This window comes from Neodiprion virginianus, chromosome 2, assembly GCF_021901495.1.
Source record: "Neodiprion virginianus isolate iyNeoVirg1 chromosome 2, iyNeoVirg1.1, whole genome shotgun sequence".
Classification (NCBI taxonomy): domain Eukaryota; kingdom Metazoa; phylum Arthropoda; class Insecta; order Hymenoptera; family Diprionidae; genus Neodiprion; species Neodiprion virginianus.
The window spans coordinates 17,842,979-17,865,582 of NC_060878.1; the positions used below are offsets into that span (position 1 = coordinate 17,842,979).

The 22,604-nt window shown below is 37.8% G+C and overlaps 1 protein-coding gene across 1 annotated transcript in view; it reads left to right on the plus strand.

Annotated features, from left to right (window-relative positions):
• Nucleotides 1-20,705, plus strand: part of LOC124299299 (uncharacterized) — a 491,045-nt gene extending 470,340 nt beyond the window's left edge. The window contains exons 6-8 of the mRNA XM_046752435.1: nt 8,538-8,721; nt 16,863-17,005; nt 19,101-20,705. Coding sequence (XP_046608391.1) covers nt 8,538-8,721; nt 16,863-17,005; nt 19,101-19,204 — 431 coding nt within the window. The 3' untranslated portion in view covers nt 19,205-20,705. The remainder of the gene's footprint in view (nt 1-8,537; nt 8,722-16,862; nt 17,006-19,100) is intronic.
• Nucleotides 20,706-22,604: the final 1,899 nt, after the last annotated feature.

Sequence of the window (22,604 nt, forward strand, 5' to 3'; positions counted from 1 at the left end):
TTTAAATATCATTATAAGATTCCATGTACATAAGTGTATACCCCTCCTGATATTTTTCCAACATTCTTTAAACATTCGATTCCCTACTCTGATCGAATGTTTCCTCCAAGCCAGGGTGTGTTACGTTTTTCAGACCTTAGATTCTTTTCCCACACTCTTACAGTCACTTTATACCCTGCATCCTGTTCTTATCATAACCTCACTGTCTCATGTCAGTTTACGTACCGCATCAACGGAACGCTCCCTTTACTTCTGCACTGCAACTAGCTAGTCCTTCGCATCCTTTCCCCCGTATACCACTCTCAAGTAATCCTTCAAGCGGCGAACATCTAACAAACGTCTCTTTCCTTTTTTCTCTGTCACGTCTTATAAATCCGTCCGTAAAGGAAGGCCGTGAATTTCTACGACTCGCTCCCCCTCCCCCTCTTCCCCTTCTCACGCCATCACAATTAGTAAAAATCTTTGATCACCTTTTTCGGCCGAACGTCAGGTGGTTACCCCATCAAAGACCCACGGTCCCCTATTTCTATAAAATCGAAGTTGACGTTAACAAATTATAATATTGTAAAGACCCTTAAGTTTTTACAGTTGCAAAAGTACTAGAATTACAAAATTGAGCGTGTAAGATTGAGTTACGATAGAGTGGTGGGAAAATGTAGAGACATCATTGCAATATCGATTCATCAGAGACGTGAATATCTGGTTTATAAAATTTTATAGCGTGGAAAGTTGGAGTACAGAAGATTCAAGAAGTAGAAAGGTAAGGTATAGAGAATTTAGATGCAGTACCCTCCGTATTCTGACGATCCTATACTTCAGTTTGCTGTATTCTCAATTAGCCTGATAATTTTTTATTTCGGTTTTCCGTACTTTGACCATCCGATACGTAACAGACTTTCTTACTCTGGTCGCTATAATACAGTACTCAAATATTTTTTTCCATAAACTTCTTACAGTCGATTCAGTCTACACCATAACCTGATAATAAAATTCTGGATATAAGCTAAAAATAAGTTTTGTAGTTGTAACTTTAAAATTTAATATGTGTAATAATCTTTTCAATCGCTATGTTTTCCTACAACTGTTGCTATAATTTGATATTGGTGCAACAATAAGTTGATATAAGACCTCGTTCAACTAAAATATTTAGTGAATTCAATAAGCGGATTAAAATCGCAATGGCCAACAGATTTATTATTGACAACTATGATCATTTGTTACTTGTGATACTTACTTCACTTGGCGTTGAGTTTACTTACTTCTATTTAGTTACTTGTATCATATTTTCTTATACTTTCAACAATATTTGGGCCATTATTCCCACGACACTCATTTTACACGAATTCTCTGTAGTATTCACAACAGATGGAATTCTTGGCGTACATTTAGACTTTTCTAGAGTTCTGAAATTCTGTTCCACGCGTTGTGCGTTTCGGAAAGTTCGATGTCGTGATCCTTCTCTTTTTCAATATTCCTACATTTTTATCCCCATTCGTGTGTTCAACTTAATTTTACTTTGGTATTTTTACGTCAGCAATAATTTAACACAAGAACGAATTTTGAATTAATTTGTAATAACGATTATCAGGTTAGCTATTAATAAAGTATAAAAAATACGTTTGTGACAATATATCAAGAAAAAGGATTATTGTAGCATAGGTTCTTTCAAATCTCGGTAATGGGATTTTTGCGAAAGACGTCCTAGATAATGGCAGTAGTGTATTCCACAATTTAAACAATAGAAGTAGGTCGTTATATATGCGCATCGATTGTAGACCACATACGCTAATCTTTTTAGCAACAGAACAATAGTCATGTTCAATCTTAGGGAACATATTTTCGCTGATTCTGACGGCAATAAATCTGAGATACTTGTATCTCATTTATTTATGTTTTTTAATCATAGCAATAGTAGCTAGTTTGAGGAGACCATACAGGAGAGGCATAAATAAGTGTATGCCTGATGAAGCAGTTGTTATGGCGTGATTGTTTAGGGAGTGTTAAAGTTGAATGAGGATCTTATAATAAAACATCGTGAGTTCATTACTTTATCAACTATCATACCTTCATGTAGGGCAACCTATTGTCAAATGCAAAACGCTGTACAAATTACGCAGTGCGGTTCGTTCGAAGTTGTACGAGAAATTTTAAAATTGTGGAAAATCGTCGGAAATTGTAGTATTTTGCATGGAAAATTACGAATTTTTACGAAAAATTATGAAAAACCTACGATTTTCAACTAAAAACGATTTCGATAATACGTCCTCCAGACCTCAAATTTTTCACCAACCTACACTTATTATTTTACTCTTCAGATCATTCACAATAAATCAATTAGATAATCGAAGATTTAACTCCTTTGAAATCAATTCCTTTCACCTTCGCTCATTTCCTACATTCGGAGTAGTGGCACGTGAGTGCAAAATCGACCGGTACGAACCCTAAAATAGCCAATTAAACGTCTTGGCTGGGCGTAGAATAGATTCCGGAAGCTGCTTATCGAAATCTAAACGACGTGACGTTCCCCGTAACAAATACGATGTCGCATCCAGGAAAGTGGATTTTTTTAATAGTTATTCTCAGACTAAAAGTGCGAATTTTAATGAAAATTCCAAAAAAAAGACAATATTTTCTACAAAAAAATTAACCATCATTTAAACCTCAAACTGCAGCCCATGGTAATAATGATTTCCACAATAATCCACAAAAATACAGAGAAAATATTTAAAAAATATAGCATGGTCTTTATCTGTGAAATCATCTATAGAAAGCCATGAAATATTACAAATTGAGAAATAAAGTCACAATAATTTAAATAATACTCCATGAATTTCCTTAAAGAGTACAAATATCTACGAAGAATGACGATGATCAACAATTTTCTGCATGAAAAGTAATAAAGTCCAAATAGAAACTAGAAACCTTTGCAGGTATCAAGGAAATCTGCAACTTGAAAATGGAAAAAAAAAAAAATGTTCTACATAGAATTTTGCAGAAAAATGTATCTCAGAATGAAGGTCGATAAGATTACGAGAAAGTGTAAAAGACTAGTTTAGACCCTCGTTAAATGTTGTGTCTTTCTCACAAGGAATACTTATTGCAGATAAGTGTACTTAGCAGGATTTGCACCTACGTTCGAAGATTCATCTCACCGTTGAGCATGATGTAGACTGATTTAATAAATCTATCGTATATTTTTGAACTCACCTTGTCTCGATAGTAGACTATTATGAAAGTACAAATATTTCTTATCTCTCTACATCACAAATTCTATGATATTCTACAACAAAATATGCTTATGTCGATATGTAACGTAAAAAAAAAAGAAAAAAAAAAGCCGTATACATGGAGTTGGCAGAACGAATAATAATCCACCAAACCAAAAAACACGAAATTAAACTCGAAAATACGATTCACTACAAACATTGACCGACCCAAAATTACACAGAATTCCAAAGAACTACGATATACCACGAAAATAAAATTGAGAAAAGTTCTATGTCATGTTAGAATCGGCCTAATAAAACGTGGGAATTTCCGTATCAAATTTTCAAAGAACATGATGGTAATTATTTACACCAGAGCCAGGATTATCCATTACATTGACGTAACAAAAGCACTCACCTTATCCTTCTTCGTTACATGCAATCATTTAACCTTTTTTTTTTTACATGTTAAGTAACTCTTAGAAGGCACGACTTAGATATTTTGACTGTGTTTTTTAGCACGTATGTTTTGGAAGCAATCTGTCTTATTTTTAGTTAGTTTTTCTTTCGCTTTAATGTGATAAATTTATAGGTTAAATTTTTGGAAGACCCGAAACAAAACCTCTTGCGAGAAAAAATTGCTCTTTATCTCGCTTTCCTCTCTCATATCTGCTTTTCAACTAGAGAGAAAACCGCAAGTAAATTTTTATACGATTTGAATTCATTGTCACGAGAAGACCTTGACCATTATTTGAATTGTTATGACTTTGAGTGTTCAAAGTGCTGACAATACTGTAGAAAGAGCCATGCCGCTAAAAACGAGGTGGCAAGATTTCGAATACAGAATTCTGAATGGAGATTCCTGGATCAAGCACCGTGGAGTCGCGTACAGGGATCGGGGCACAGGCTGCGCGAAACGGACGACGTCTGGTGTTTCTCCATATTTATGAGGCACGGGTATTGTATATCGGAGGAATTTTTATCATGATGAAAAAACATCAAATGACATGCTAGTCTGGAGGGAAAGAAAAAAAAATCAACGAGGACATAGAAGTAAAGCTCGCAGAGATTCTGTCTAATACACAATATGCACCAGTGTATTTGAACATTTGATGGGAATCTCAAATATAAATCAGTTGCAACACTTTTGATTTATTCTGTTTCAAATTTTTTACGCGTATACGAAGACTTAGGAATCATACTACCATTCGAGTGATCAAACAGTGACTTATTCCGGCTAAGTTAGTTTGATGTTCCAATTATAAAACTCAAATCTCATTTCAACACTATTCTGTAATGTCCCTCGTGCACGCAAAAGTTCCCTGTTTGAACTTTTCGATATTCAATTCATGTCATTGACATAAAAGTATAATATCGCGTTGTGTCGCCATGTCAGTCTGACAACGCATAACACTTCCCCATTCCACCGAAGAAAGTTTTGTGAAAAGTTTTGCTGAAAACTCGAAGATGGCTTATATCACCTTACGGACACCAAACTATTCAGAGGCGGAAAAAATTGCTGTTCGGCCAAAACCTTCTTCAAGTACCTGCTCGCTTTGCAGTGAAACTTTTCTTAACACACAAAAAAAAAAAAAATGGCGCGGTCTTCTACCAACGTGTACCGGATCGATACCAGACTAATTTTGAACTACGTTATAAAGGTTTTAAGATCATATAGGACTCCTACCTTTACCGACCGAGGAAACTCACCCTTTTTCTTCCTATATATTAAATAAAGAAACGAACGAAACGGGTTCAAATTTCGATGGCGCAACGTTCTCTTGTAGCGGATTTCAGGAAAGTTATTCGTATTCCGAAATCGTAAGAAAAAAGAAAAACAATGTCAAGCTTTTTTGACACGTGTCACTATGTCCACACTTCCCGCATTCCAAGGGACAAAAAGTGCATAGCTAAGATACTTTGCGCAATTCCTGAAAAAAATAATTAGGAGAAAAATGAGCTATCGCGAGACTGATTTCATGCAATATTGACGTCGCTAGTCGAGAACTAGGAATTGCAATAATTTCCTAAATACTGAAACGAAAATTTCACAATCAGTTAGGTGTACGGGCAACGAAGAATCGCTCGATCGTGGGGGTGAGTTTACTCGGTCGGTAAGGGTAGGTGTACTGCATGACCTTAAATTATAGATTTTCGCGATATTGTTGCACGAGTTGTTATCGGCGAGTTGGTGAAACGGTATCAGCTATCAAATAGAAGTAAGTAGGTACAAAGTTTCGCTGCAAGTTGAATGGCACGTCTCGTCGATATCGGGAAAGCATTAACTTTTAAGAGAGACACAGTTGAAGTCATATTGTAGGTGAACTTCGACGGTGTCTGCATCAAGTATGAATAAGTTTCTTTCCTCAAGTTAGTCGGTGCAACTCTATACTCTGCAACAGAGATAGAACACTGTGCAAAGTCGGAAGACTTTCTTCACAGCTGGTGAGCGTAGATGTCATGAAAAGTTGCAGCATTTCAGAAAGTCGGCATAACTGCCGTGCATAACGCTTTTGAAATTCAAGTAGTCAATTCTAGACTGCCTCCTCACTGTACGCTCTAGAAACATTCGCATGCCAGTGAGTTTAGGTTTGTTCGAGGAGAGAAAATAATTGATACATAAGAAATACGTGTACTTCCCAATTCTTGTAGTTCATACCTACGTACTTTACTCCAAGAAATGATAGGTAATACCGACAAATTTCGGACTTTGCAAATGAAATGTCTGAAACAATCGCGACGAAATCGAATTTGGAATAACTTAATTATTTGATTATTGATAATAAATTGATTAATGATATAAAACGATCTAATTTACGCATTTTCTATTTGGACTTGAAAATAACTATTCATTTTAAGTAATTATACAGAGGTAGTTCAATACATCATGTATTAACGACACGCAAAAGAAATAAATGCGTTATGATAAGATTAACCTAACTCAAATTCTTTTTTTTTTAACTTATTTCTTTATTTAGTTCAGTAATTTCAATCTCTATGGGAAATTATTTTGCTGCAACATCGTGAGTATAATCACATAGTAGTGTGTTGTATGATAGATTTCTGTTGAGACGTGTTGAATTTTGAAATGAGATTTATGTAGATGTGAATGCAATACATTATATATAGTAACATTTCGTTTGTGAAATAATACGGCGCATGACAGATGAAGGCGGTTCATTTCACTTAATCTCTCTATCTAATAAAAAAGTTCTGAACAAATGAAAAAGAAGTAGCAACAGGTGAAAAAGATTATATAATAACAATAGTATAAAAAAGATTATAATAACAATAGTATACAGTAGTTTCTGACAGTCTTTGACAAATATCTTCATAGGTATCTGTTTCTGACACGCAAAAAATAAACATGCAAACGAGAATTATCAAGATAATTCCCGACGGGAATTGTCTTTTTCGCGCGCTGGCGTATTGTGTATACGGCACTCAAGATCGACACGCAGAGGTGAGACTGAGTATCGTTTCAAATATATCATACCGGCAAACATGTCAGCAGAAGTAATGAAACAGAACTCGAGGAGAGTTATATCAGAGAAGAAATAGGTTTTTTCGGATCCTGTAAATCCTTGATCCGGTTAACCACTAAGTAAGGGCCTTCGTAGGTTCTTTGTAGTTTCGGACATCGTCCTTTCTGTCTTCGAGGTTGAAAGAGCCAGACAGAATCTTCGGGATTAAATTTTATATCCCTGGTGTTCAGTGCCTGAGCGTCGTTTGTGCCCGTGTCATTGCGATCTCCATGCGAGCCGCGCTCGAACGACTCGTCTCCGCAGGGATGCCAAATCTCGCGTAGATGAGGATGTGAGCGCGCATCACGCATTTTTGAAAACAGTCCAGTTCGGTCGTCCGTCTAGTGACGATCGTCAGTGACACCGTGCGTTCTCTCGTACCACGACCATAAACGAGAGGCCCAAATATACTTTCGTATACGTTCGCTCTACGGAGTAAGGTAGATGAGTACGGCCCGAGTGTGTCTCATTCTACACGGGACCGAGTGCCCATACACACATACCAAGGGTCTTGCACCCTTTCATCATATAACGAGCCCAAACGCTCTTGGTGTACTACCAATACCAAATATACTCTCATATACGTTCGCTCCTCTGAGTAAGGCAAATGCAAATCATACGAAATTCGATCGAATCGAATAAAACAAAAATCACAATACGACGGCATGAGCCAAACGGGCTGTAACAGGCATATGCACATTCATGTACACAATCGACACATTCACGTGTGCGACACACGCTTTTATAAGTTTACAAATAAACGTTCATACGTCGTGGGTTTTTATGCCGCAAGTCTTTTCCCACAAGAGCCAATAAACATTCATAATTCGATGGCTCAAACGCGAGAGTTTTTTATTCAAGAAAACCTCAACCTGTATCCTTCATACTAATAAAAAAGATTCAATACAAAACTACGAGGCAACTTCGCCTATGAAGAAGCTTCGACAGTCCACCCGGCTCGAATATCATAACGAGTATTCAATTTGTCCGAAGCCATAGAAATTCTACTTATAGCAAGGCTATGAATTTCTTCTACTATGGGGAAAATAATAACTATAGCAAAATAAGTCGCCAAATGCAATTGGGGATGCATGGCATCGGGGGTTTTGTACATGTGAGTGGATTCGTTTACGAAAATAATCTGAGCAGACCTGCATAGGGAGCCAATAGCAATGTCGGGTTGATCGGAAACAACCGATCAACAGTTGCAGACCTGTCATCAAATCAGCACAAATAAATTCACCTGTCTAACAGACACTGTATAACGAAATAGTGAGGCCCGAAGCACCGAGGTGGGGTTGGCGCGCGAAGCGCGCAGGGGCGAAGCCCCTAGTTATCCATAGAATTCAATTCGTTCATCATCGTAGAGTGGACACTGCCATAATATGTGGTTGATGTGTTACTTTTTATTCCCGCATTGACATCTGGAGTTATCTACCAGTCCGTTACGTTGAAGGGAGAACGCAGGGTTGTAATGACGTGATCTAAACTAACAGTTGTCTCTTACTATAGGTATCGCGTGAACCCGTACAATCATGTGAACTCATTTACTATGAGTTGGAAATATTTAACACCGCGTAAAATTTTCGGAACGAATTTGCAAACATACAAGATGATGTCACGAAATCATGACAATACGCTTAGAATCCCAATTGAGATCATTAAAAGCTATTGCGCCATAATAATTTTTAGAAAAGTGAGGAATATCCGTGTATCGATTACAAAATAAACTTCAAGAAATGAATAATTATGATATGCTTCGAATAAAATAAACCGTGCAATGTTGTGTTGTCTTCCTGATTTACAGACCCATCGGTACAAATAGTCGACGGAATGGGACAGCCGTTGAGGGACAAGTATTACGAAGCTGACAGTACCATCGAACTTCTGTGTGTGGTGCGACACATCGCGATGCAGATGCAGTATAGTGTTGTTCAATGGCTTCACGGGAACAGAACGCTCAATTACGATACGACAAGAGGAGGTATAAGGTAAGCTCAGAACATGCTAAGATAATTTCATCAGCGTGTATTGCAACCCATTAATCAGTCGGTAAATGCAAACACACTTATTAGTCATAAACCTGTGATTCCAAGTGCCATTGATCGGTGGCTCTGAATGCCACTTGCGAATTCAAGGAGTAATGGAACCACGTCGATTCCCTGCACAGTTGCCTTAACAAGTTTATTTGTTGATTTGAAGAGATGGTGTTACGGATGATATGACACTTCGATTCCAGAAACGGCTATCAGACTCAGCGAGAGTGCACCTGAATGAATATCAATTTTCTAACTTAGTTGAAACAGGAATTATGTGCCGCGATTACGCTGCTCGACTAGTCGCCATTTTGCATTTCAACGATATCTCGACTACAGTTGAGGTATAGCTGTTTCAACCTACTGAAATGCATTGGCTCAACGTCCATAGCAAAAGAACACGGCTTATTTCAAAAGCATCTGTAGCCGGCACATTTCTATTTCTCATTTTTTGCAACCCAAATCCTTATTCTATACTAGCCAAATGATCAATGCACATATATTTAGGACAGCAAATAGATCTTCAACCGAGTAGCTACGAATATTGAGTTTACATGTTAATTGTGCTGATTGCAATAGGAGAACGAAAGCGTGAAATCGTTAGGGTAAATTGCACGTATATTTCGGCGAACACAACACTTTGAAACTATTCAAGAAAACATTTCGTGCGTCGGCAGGTTGCCGTGGCACTTACCCTCAACCCCTTTTCATTGTTAGAAGTGCTCTCCAGGGGCTAGGGCACTCTTGGTCACATGTACGGTCGGATGTTCTCTTTACCTTGAGACACCGGGATTCAACCTTCCTGGGTACGTCTTATCGCTAACCAGTTCTCTACCGTTATTTGCTATGGTCGACTGTCCGCGTACGTAATTTAACAGGACCTAGTTGAACCCTAAGCTCACCCTTAAGATTCATGTTCAGTATTAGAAATTCCAGTTTACCTAATAACATTTTCACTTTATCATTCAATCGATCAACAATGCGAACTGGCCATCGTGCTCTAATCATACGTTCATCACATCCTTACGGTATCACTAACAATCCCCCAGTATTGCTTCGTTCCACAAAAAATTTGAGCGTTCTACTCCACTCTACAAGCTATGATTATGTACACGTCTGAAGATCTATGGTTCAGCTTACTCCAAAGTGAATTGGCTCAAACGGGAAATAGGAGGAGTACGACGGTGAGGGTGAGAAGAGGATTCCCGAAGGCAGAGTAGGATTCCCGCGACGCATGTGACTATGTGTGCCCGTTGTATACGATAGCGAAAGGCAATCCGACCAGAGAAGTTGGCTAGGTTAGTGCTTCCAAGTTATAATCTACTGTCAACAATTTGAGCCTGGGTGTAGGAAGAAGACTTAGCAAGAGGTTGGTGAAGTCAAGCTCATACCAAGTGAAATTACGGATTTTCTGTATTAGTCCTCGCATTTCACAGGCACGTTTATGTGCGCTGAATACACCCAACAGGCCTTGAGTACTCTTGGGAATCCCGACGAAATTCAATTACAGTTCCCTACGACGTCCCTAACATCGGTTTTCAAAGCGAAGATGTCAACCTCCCATTAAACAATTAAATTTCCCCTCGTATGAAGATAACAATTTTCTTCCAGCCAGTATGATACGTCCTCACAGACGCTTCTTCATATCTTCCGTATCCCACCGCTGTCACCAGTTTCACATTGCGTCAGAGTATTCAGTAATTCATTAACGAAGCAAGTGGAAAAAATTATCAAACTGAAAAATTCGCTGCAATTACAAACGAAAAAAAAGGGTGAAAGTCTCTGTACTCATACATTTGCAGTATGTACTGCCGATATAAGTACAACATACGTCTGCAGAAAGAAACGTGGAGTAAAGTTAGCAAACTTGGCAGAATTTGGCTACACTAATCGTAAGCTGGACAAAACCTACTAATGGAAAGCCTTAACTCTCAATCGCGAGTGCGAGCGACGTTTTGCCAAAAGCTCGTAGCAGTCACGCTTACCAACGTCAGCAGATTCTGAAACGCGTCAACTTAACGAGACCCACCCTCACATGGATCAATTTACCTCACACCATCCTCACGTGATTCTAAGCGCCCGTCTAATACACTAACGGCGGTTACATTCACCGATATACAGCTGAATGGGTGAAATTGGATAAACAAGATAAACTAAACTAACGTACGACGTGTTCAATCGTAAAAAACGGGGTTTTCAACCAACTTTGAAAACCCCCTAATCCTTACAATATCCATCGTTATCTCGATCAGTATAAACAAAATTCTATCATATGTTCTACGCCTCGCTTCTAAAACTCATGCTCCTGTGCATTTCACTATTCTGAGAATATGCAATGTTGACGGGCTTGTTAGTCAAAACCTAATGAATAACACAGGTCTACAACCAAAAAAATGCACTAGTTTTTTTTATAGTGTTTCTTATGGATTTTCACTCACTGAAACCGTAAAAAATACTTAAACGGATCCATCACGTCAGGTTTTTTCTTGAAATGGTGTTTGTAGTTTCATTTCGAGTAAAACTTCCGTTTATTTCGAAATTTGGTATACTATTCTTGATGCTAAAAATCCAATGGTATAATGATTTCTTACTTCCATTTAATATGTATCAGAGTGAGACTCAAAAATAAATACAAATTCGAAAACAGAAAATGGAAAACGGAAGCGTGTTCGGAGACGTATCGAAGAGAAGAGAAGGTTTTATAGGCGAAAAGAATGAACACGTAATGCTGACTATATTTCATAAAGAAATTGTTTGTTGAATTTTATAAAAAATATTGTTTAGTTCATTGTAATAAAATGTTTTTTTTTTTTTTTTTTACTATCGTTATGCTTTGTCATGCAAACACCTTGTATTTTGCAAGAGTACTGGACGTGACCGCCAGGAATAGAAGTCATTTTTAGGTTCAGCAAACTCGAAAACATGATATTCACCAAAAACATCCCACGCGGCTGAAAATGAAATATACTTTTCTGCAGACCTGTGTAATCACATGTACATGACGTGCTTTCGACAGTAGAGGTGATGGGATAGGTACATGGCTACTCTAGATATACGAGCAGAGCTGCAGCATGCGATTGTTAATTTGATTTCGGCCAGAAGTTTTTTTCCGGGTGACAGATCGAGCCCCTAAATTTCGGTCACCTTTATGCTAATATCTGGGTAACATACAGGAAGAATAATGCGGGATAGGGAGTGAAGAGGCAAGTCATTGTCCCGACTATAATTCAAGTGAATGCACTTCAACGACCAGTTATTATTGTTCACGTGGTGAATCTAGCTAGAATTTAGCAAGTTACCGGGGTGCCACAGGGAACTGAGTTTGTATAGCAAACGCTAAATGGGGCTGCGTGTCACAAGGGAAAATAGAGAAATAAATGAAGCTGGACACATGAGTCCTTGGGTCTGCGACTTGCAAATTTAACATTGAAACAATTCTGAACCAACCGATAGAGTTTTTGACTCTACCCTGAGCCTTGGGTCATTCCCAAGTTTCTGAATTGGGGGTTTCTCTGCTGTAACGAGCTTTCAAGAGTCGTCCTGGTCATGACGTCCAAGAGTGCATACTAAAACCTCTTCCACGAACACTGATGAAAAACAGCGAAATACTTAATGCTATGTTGGCAGAATATGACATATTAGTGCAACGCACTCCCCCCTCCCTGTAATTAGCTAGTAGTAGAGATGTTCGAGCTCAGGTGATGGCGCCAGTCCTTATCTTGGACTCAGGTAGTTTAGACATTAATAAATCGCTATGAATTAATTGTCCTTATGCCTCATTTGAGCATATCTCCGGTTACCACAATTCTCATCTTTTCGAAAATCATTAATAAACACCACGGGGCAAGAAGATTATCTGGTGTTAGAACGCTTCGATGGCAGTCGTTTTCATGCTGGATAAAAACTCATAGCAAATACTGTTATTCAATGATGTGATAATACATGAGTGCTAGAATAACTGAGTTGGAAAACACAAAATCATGTGATTAGGTATAGACAATCAACGTGGCCCGCGATAACACTACAGACTCACGAAGACGTCTCCAGAGTCGGTTAGAAAGAGTTTGGAAGTCAGTCTGAGTTGTGGTTTAGCACTTTAGCGCCGCAAAGAAACCGCAGGCGTTCGTCGATGCAACAGCTGACCCTCCTCCGCTTCTCAGATCTGCTACTTACGATTTCTCTGCATCCGTATTGAAGTAACATTGCAGTACAGATAATCAAGCTTCTCGGCTTTTACCTTTCCACAGAAATTTTACTGGTGGTGTTCGGTGAAATCGCAGCTCGACTGCCACGTCATCATCAATTTTTCAATGATTCTGCATGCGAATAACGTTTCACCGATCATTTTCAGAATTTCATTCGATTTTTTTCTTACTTATTTATTCTCGTTATTTCACGTATGCTGTGGAATCCGCTTTGAAGCAACCTAATCGTAATCCGCATTCAATAAGCGGCTTTGCTTCTTAAGGTAAACATTTGACCTTGATCACTTGTCACAAGCAGAGCACGCTGAATTAGGAATTCGGAGAAATTGCATATTGTGCTGCGAATTTGGAAAGTGGGCGATTTCTGATAAATCTAAAGTTTACAGCATCAGCAAAGTCGAGCGCTGTAATCACACGAGTTAGGTATCACCGACTACACGCAGATGTAAGGCACGATCTTTTTTCTAATTCCTGTAAATAAAATTTCGATTTAATCTTTCCGCTCACAGTGGGATGATCAACGTCTCAACTCAAAAAATTTCATGACGTAGCCTTATCACAGCTTATTTACAACTTCAAATGACCCTTGCTACTTCGTATAACCCCAAAAACCCGCGAGTAACAATATACAGGCCAAAAGATTAAGATGAACAATCTGTAAATGAAAGGGTTAAGAGGCAACGGATGTGCTACTGACGGCACGTTAAAGTGGAGCTAGGTAACTTACACTTCATGAGATAGTACGTGCGATTGAGTTATTTGAAAGTGTAGGTACTTGCGCCAAAGAAAGCTCTCGTGTGTAAAATAAAACTTTTCAGTTACGCACATGCACCAAGGTCGTTTTACCGCACTTTTTGAAGATCCTAACTTTCCAAGTAGGTGTTGCCGTTAGTGGCATCTTCGTTGCTTCTCAAATCAAACTTTCACCCAACGGTGTTGGCATCAATAACGTATGTCACGCGTGCACATCAGCGATACCTGCCTCGTGTGATCACAGTGCTTATCTTGGCTCATGCTGCAACGTTAATACTAAGACTCGTCTGATTGCATCGAACCAATTTCGAACTCGTATTCGTGTGAACGCAGCACTCGCCTTTGCCGCTGACAATATACAATTTCGATGTTCCTATTGTTGTAACCTGAATACAAAATAGTTAGGCTAAGGTCCGACGGACAAATTAGAAACTTATGTACGTTTGGGGCACTTTGGGGACAATGAATCTGAGACCGGTTGGTGTCAACCATAGAAGGTTGGTTATTTAGAGAGAACATCTCACGTATACTTGGGGACAATGGATCTGAGACGGCTAATTTTTTACACTAGACAGTTATGTTGGCAACATAGAGAAACCTGTAGTGCCATAGTCGGCAGAGCAACAAACTCAGTCTCAATAAATATGACGTAACCCATGACCGTCGCTGACGTGTCAATCCAACAAGTCATTACCCCCGCGGTATTCTAAGGTTAGATTCGAAGGTCATGGGTTATATTATGTTTATTGAGATTGAGTTTGTTTCGCGCTCGACCGACTATGGCGTTGTAGGGGTCTCTGTGTTGCCAACATAACTGTCTAGTGTAAAAAATAAGCTATCTCAGGTTCATTGTCCCCAAGTGTACATGAGATGTTCTCTCTAAACAACCAACCTTCTATGGCTGACACCAACCGGTGTCAGTTCATAATGAGACGCGTAATATGAAGAAAGGTAAAAACGTATTATCCATTCATAAATGTTGTAACGAACTAGAAGCTACAGAATAAATAGAACCGGTTCGTTAGCTTATGAAGTGAACAAACAAGCAGCAAAATTAAAAGATGAGGAAATATCCTTTAACGGCAATGCGTGTTTACAGTTTATAGTCTGAGACAGGACTGCTTTTACAATAATGTTAGTTTACATAGTAACCTCATTCATTTTGTAACATATAAAAGATTTTATATATCTTCTGTCTGTGACCACTACTAGATCAGAAAGGGGGGGGAGGAACGAATGATTTCACCTTTTGTAACAATATTATTCGTTGTCTAATGAACTTCTGTAGAATTTTATCCAGGCCAATCAGGCGAGTAACCTTTTAAAGCTACCACCTAATGTAACAAAGAACTTATGAAAATAAAGGTTTCATTTAAAGAAATTAGAAAAATATTTTATTGCACGTAATTTGAAAATTATAAATAGTTCTGTTTGTTATTTCTTTTTTTCTGATAGAAATAGAGATAAATTATATGGTATTTTCATTTATTCATTCATTCAATCACTCACGTATTCGCAACATAAATTTCTGGTCAAAAGATGTATGAGAAAAAATATTATAAATATAACTGACTATTGGTATCTTACATATCAGATAACATGCGTGACTCACAATCAGCAATTGTCTGCAGTGATATAAAGCCGAAGTGGTAATTTTACCATATAGTCGTATTATACAGCCCGTGAACTCCAGCAACCGGATGTTGCACGAATATTTTGTGGTCTGAAGCACATGTTAAATCGTAGTCGACTTTTACAGTAGTTAATTACTGTTGTCAGCGTGTTCATTTCCTGATAGCATTTTTTAACGGTGAGAGACACTCGTACTGGACATTGTCATACACACGTATATATAAATCTCCGGAGGTTTCATTTTGTGAAATGAATGTGAGGGGGGAACAATATTTTTGTGCGCCGAAACTAAATAAAGAAGCTGAAAATAAAAGATGGCAGACGACAACGTGAAAATTATGGAATGAATGTTTAAAAACTGATACTACTTCAGTTGAACATAAAATTGAATTTTATCACGAGAATATTTGCGCGTCATGGAAAAATTTTTTAATTGTATATTCAATTAAAAAATTCAGCCTTCAACGACTCAAGTGAAATCGTATTTCTTCGATATAAGGGTCGTTTTACTTGTTCGATTTTGATGAATTGAGCATGGTTTCAGTTATAAATAGAATTATTAAAAATCATCTGAATTCTTGAATAAGAAATTAATAAAACTCTAAGCTTCTCTTCTTTACTTTTTACTCGATCTTTTTCTCCTCTTCTTTGGTGTGTAAAACTCAACGTCTTTCTGTCTGTCTGTCCGGATGTTACCTTATAACTCCAGAACAACTCAACCAATTTTAATTCTGTATTTTTTTGTGGATAGCTACTTCGTCTGGTCAGGTTTTAGACTATATTTTGTTATAATCAATTCAATAGTTTTGGAGATATCAGAATATTTGCAAACCAAGTCGGAACGGGATTACACACTTATGCGAATGCTGACTGAACGATTACAGATAGAGGAAAGTTATGTTGAAGCGTTCTCAAGGTTTCGAAGAGCTCTCCAAAACAAGAAAAAAAGTCATTGAGAGCATATCGCAATGTCTGATAGTTTTGCCATAAGGGGCATTTGAAAATATTCACAGGTAGAGCCACAACGTACTGCTAGAGTCTGAAGTTACAAAGGATGTACATTGTATTAATGAAATTCAACTTGATTATCTTTGATCACAGGTTCTAAATTTTTTATATCCATAATTTCTTATCGTTTCGACACTATATTGTCAACTGTAAATTCAATGCCAAAGTATGATACTCCATTTTCGTAAGAATTAAAATATCCAGGCAAAGATGTTACGAATTAGCCGAGCATTTTCCAAAATTATATTAGTTCAATGTTATTACATTGGTGATCGGTCGGTGATACGCTTCTTCTCTCTAAATAGATATTCTGAACAGCTTCTAGATTTTAAATATGGTAATACGATTTCCCTTCGTCCTTTTCACTAGCAGAAATAAGGATTTATTGCATTAAAACTCGGTGTGTTTTCCACTCCCCAAGATAGAACAAGAAATCAAGGTGGAAAGGAACAGAGAAAGCTGTGGGGTCTTGAATTCATTTGCAAATTATTGTTTCAGTGTAAAGACAAACTTGATGGAAGAAGGGGCGAACTCTACACTTAGCATAGCGAGGGTTGGCCCCGCAGACAGCGGAAACTACACCTGCACGCTAACGATGATGCCAGACCAACCCGCTATTGTTCACGTGCACGTGCTTAACGGTGAGTGTCATGACTTGGAGCCCCTTTAACCCTTTGAATTACACATTGTTGTCCTAAGTCAACTTTTATAACAAGATAGAATTCGCTGGTTTTTGGGGTCGCTGATTACAAATCTGAAATCAGATATCAAAACTTCTATATGGCGGATTCAATAAGGCGGACGAAAATTTCAAATTTAATCAAATCCGGTCAAAAAAACTCTATGCAGGGGCTTACGGACACGCTGATTAGATTCGCCATACTGAATGTCCAAAAGCTGATTTCAGATTCGTAATCAGCGATCACAAAAGTCCCTGGACAGAGTTTTTTCTGCGGATATGATCGAATTTGAAATTTTTGTCCGCCATATTAGATCCACCATCTTGAATTTTTTAAATCTGATTTCTGATTCGTAATAAGCCACCCTAAACACTTATAAAATATGTAAAATATGTATATGTGTATGTATTTTCTTTCTCGAAAATGAATTATTTCTTGAATTATTACGATTTTTTACAATCAATTCGTTTCAAACAATAATAATTCACATTATATTGCAATAATAGCCGTCGAATATTGGAAACCTATTAGTATATTATCAGAAATAGCCAAAAAACCGCAAAAAAATATGTTGTCGAGTTCTCTGAATATACAAAAAGTGGATATGAATTAGGTGTTCAGAATAATTACCATTATGACCCAAAGGGTTAGCCATTTGCTCGTATTAAATTCATCGCACCAGATCTGCCTATCAAAATTGATCAAAGAACTTGACGAAGTATCTAATATAATAGAACAGGCTGATTGATTTATTAAGGAAATTACAGATATATAAAAAAGCTAGTAAATAAAGTTTAAAAGTATAATTGTTCATAAGTTGACATTAGTTTCATAATTTTGAGGTACAAAGTGTTCGGTCCAAATTTTATGTATAGTGTGTGCTACCTGTGCACATTTTACATGGTGAGGATAACCCCGACATGCGACTTTGCAAGACGGATTTTGACCCTGATATTAAAGGTTACATGTGGCCAAAGTTTTGTATTACGTTGAAAAAATTCCTTTCGTCTGGAGCGTCAAGTGTTTAAAAAAAACTGTAGTGCGCCCTGAATTATCTAGTACCATCAAAAAAATGTCCTGTGCGTCGAAATAAATCTCCAAAAATGAAGAAAGAATTAATGCTGAATTATTTGTGTACTGACAAAATGAGGGCATAAGTTTTTCTTATCTTAATGGCCAAAATTTTCAATAATCTTAGTCAAGTTGGCCGTCCAACTTCTAATTTTCCGAATGTTCTTTATTGAAATCATTTGGTGGTGGTTTGATAGTTCGCTTTGGAAATTTAGTGGCCAAATATGTCTTTCAAATTTGAAAATCAAAGTTTACTGGTCAAACTGGCCTCTGTTATATCGACATTTTCAAATCTCCTTTCTGCACTTGTTTGGCGGCTGTTTAAAGATGATCGGTACTCTATTTGCAATTTTGGCAGTGAATAGTTTTCCTTAGAACAGATGAAATTAAAAATAATATTGGAGCGCTGTAGCTCTGTGAATATATTGTTCAATCAAAAAAGTAAGAAGTAGGTTTTTATCTACTTTTTTGATTGAACAATATATTCACAGAGGGGGAAAACAATGTGACACTTTTACACGATTATTCACCAATCTTCATTCCAGTGCATTGAATTTCTTGAAAATGACCACCAGTTTTTGGTCAACAAAAGAAGAACCGTGAATTCAAATCGAAAAAGATTGGTGAATAATCATGTAAAAGTGTCACATTGTTTTCCCCTTTTTCAATTGCGAAGTCGTAGTATAAAAGTCATTCTGACAGTTAAAATTGTAACTGAGACCCACTTGAAGATCTACGACAACAGAATAGTTTCACACGGAAATTACTATTCTTGCATTCGTAACGATCTTCAGATGATATATTCGATCCGTTCTCCGTTTTTGCATTAAGGATGTCCTGGCTCTACATTCTCAACCAAAAGTGAATCTCAGGTCAATTAATTATTCGAAACCTAACGTTTGCCGTGGAATTTTCATTTCAGGTGGGCGAGGAGGGTGGAGGAGGTCAATTTGAACGTGGTGTTTGAGTATGATCTTTGTTTCAGGAGAAAGTTTAGCGGAGTTGCATCACGGCTCAGCGAGTAAACGCGATGGGGTCTGTCTTCCAATTCTCCTTGGTTTCCTACTACGAGTCGTCGTGGTGAGATGAAGAACCGAAACCAGCGCATCCCGCGCAAATACCTACGTTCTACCATACAAGAGACTGAACGAAGCTTACCTTTAGTGATGGTGAAGGAGCAGGGAAGAATAAATTATAAACAGAGTGTTTTCTATGGCTTGATTGGACCTTACGTAGAAAACCAGCATTGAAAATTTGAATTACCTGGAAAACTCATACCCTGTTTCATGTAAAAAGAAGTGGTGATTTGTTAGATATAAGCGCAGTAACTCTATAATACATCGGGAAAAAAATTGATTCTCTATCTCTGTGCATATCGCAGTATAGACCGTGTTCAATTATATTTCGAGACTAGTTTTCGAGATTGCAATGTAGTACTGCTCCTTTCTGCTATATGTCACCAATTCAGAGTAGAATTGAACTTGTTTCTTACAATTCCTTTGTTTATGTGCTTCCATGGCTTTATATTGTTGTTCGGTGTACAAGATATACGCCACGCTAAGTGTTTTTCGTACTTTTGCACTTTTATGTTCATGTTAAAAAATTTGTCATGGAACAACCAAAAAAGGAATGTCACTCCAAAGATAAAGCAAGCGGTAATTTAGAGGATATCGCAAAAGAATACGAAAATCACAAAAAGGTTACATCACACGATGATCAAAAGTAAAAACCGTGTGCATAATCAGCAGAGTGATACAGATGGGCTGATGTTGAGAGTCAAGAGTATTAGCAAGTAAGGAGAGGGCAGCTTTTTGGTCCAATCTTAGTTTATTAAATTAGTAGGCTTGTATACAAGGTCAAACCGGCATACTTTTTTCACCGGTGAAGCTCGATCAATGGACTAGACACTCAACTGAAATATATTCTTATTCATTCACAAACAGGTGGATGATGTATAAAATCCCGAATAACCAAATACCCGAAAATTTCAATGCAGAATGTTCAAAATTTTGAAATGTCATGATTCCGAAGTACTAGGATCTGAAGCTACAAGACTTTGAATTTGAAAGGCTCCAAATGCCAGGGTTCCGAATAATTTGTTTCCAAATTTTCAAAGCTGCGGTAGTGTAATATTCAGGGTGACTGATGTCCTGAACGACGAATCACAAAGCAAGTGAGACTTTTAGAACGCATTTCGATGGTGCAAAGTCCTGAATCATCACTGCGCATGCGCGAGCCACCTGCACATGAGCTTTCAGTGAGCATATATACTGTATGTGAGTGCGAAGGATTCGATACAAAGACATTTCAGAACCTTGCTACATCAAAGTGCAGTTATTTACTGATACGACCATTTAGAAGTTTGTGCATTGTAGATTTTGAACCTTCGGTATTCGGCCGTTTGAACTGTTGGTCATTCGGAATGTTGAATAATCGGGATTGTGCACTTGCGGAGCTCTCATTTTCGAAATCCAGCGTATTCTACTTCTTGCATTCACAAGGTTTTGATGTATCAGAGTTTGGCTTTTAAAATAATCAGATCACGGGCTTTTGATTATTCGGAAACCTAGACTCTACTCCAACATGATGTCTTTCACCTAAGAAGATTTTGGTGAGGGACAGCCGAAAGTTAGTAAATCAGATACCAGATGATTTCTCACAATTCGTTGAAAATGTCGAGGTTCAAAAAACGCCAGTATCTTTGAACCTTGAGACATTGAATCTTCGCGATAAAGATTCAACGAAAATTAAGCTGAACTTGCTTGCCTTGCACCGGCATTTAGTTAGAAGATGGGATCATGGATAGCATTTGGACTCAAAAGAGAATTAGTCCTTGAATAGCTAAATAACTGAAAAGGACAATTAAAAAAGGCTGTAAGTGCCATTGTTTGCAAGAAAAAAATATCCCACCGATCGGTCATTATGGAGTGAAGTGAAAGCAGTTTTTCTTCAGTTTTTCCCCAATTATTTGTTACCAGCACTTACAGCATCTTGTAATTATCCATTTCAAATACTAGAGACACCAATTTCGTGGAGTCCCAACAAATGTTCGGCTCAGTTATGGTAGCCTCAGGGATTACTATTTAAATGATTAAACAAACTGACCCGTAAGGCAAGTTCTACCATAATTGTGTGCGGAGCCTCTTTTGAAAAGATAACTTATGGCTTCAACCTTCTAAGATCGCTACAGGAAAAGCCATTACATCCTGGATGATCCGGAGATCATGGAACGCAATAAAAAAGGTTGATTTTTCGGTCCTCCACGCTGTTTTTGTAACACTATCTTTGTTCACGCCACTTCGATCCGCAGCCGAAGTCGACGCATGGTGAGTGCTAAGAGCTTAAAATTTACGTGTATCCACTTCGCTTTCTTTCGGTTTTGTATCCGTAACTAGGTATGGACCTATCGACTTAAATTCTGAGTAGTGATCGCTCTATACGGTCAATTTTTAAGAAACTCTCTTGAACTGGCACTGCATAAATTGACTTATCTTTTGTGTAAAACGGTAAAATCAACTTTTGGCTGCTTCTTATTTTAGTTTGACATTTCAATTCTGTTGTGCATTTTTATTCAGATGGAACCTTGAGCTTGCTCTATATTTTTTAATCTTATGAGAGACAAGAGAGAGTTTTCATCCGGTGGCCTATGACGCCCGCAAGCAGAGTAACCAGCTCTATCGTCAGATCCTAAAGGAAGTTTTCCTTGTGTGGGGAGAAGAATAATAGATAATTGAACAATAGCTACGGGTCCCAGGTCTCATTATATTCAGGTCCGCAAGTTACTAATTTAAAAGCGCTTAACTCTGTCACCCTGAGCAATATCACTTCCAACTATCACCGAAATAACTCATCGAAAGGTGTTCAATGATTCATGTGAGACTCCATCCCAATATTTCTTTGTTAAAAAACAGAGGACGTTGGCGATTGAAACCTGATAAGGATTTAAGGTATTTTTTGAAGAAAAATGCCACTATTTTTCAAGGCGCTTTTGGATTGCTGCAGTGAAGATTCACTTTTGGTGGACATCCTAACTTGATTGAATCCTTAAGGGTCCCTCTCAAATCAAAGGCCTTCTGGATAACACTACTGTCATCTAAGTAATTTTCTACCAAAGCGGGTAAGATATCTTATTGAAGAGAGTAACAAACTGATTTCTGAAGTAGCAATACAAGAGAGGGGTGTCAGAATACAGATTCTTTTTACCGTCACTTACCGATATTATTTTCACCCAAACACAAACTTTTTTTCACAATGAGGTCGACTCTCTGTCACCGCAACCAACCCCTGCTGTACCAACGTTTTATCAACCAAAGGTCAACATCTCGCTGCTTTACTTACAGTTTGCTAAATTTCATCATCATTTCTTAACGACGGTCACGGTATAGCAGAGACGTAAACCCTTCTCTATGGAACGTTCACTCTTAGGAATTGCCTGGTTGACTTTAGGCGGCTTCCAGTACGATGTCAAACATCCTAAATTCCATAATTA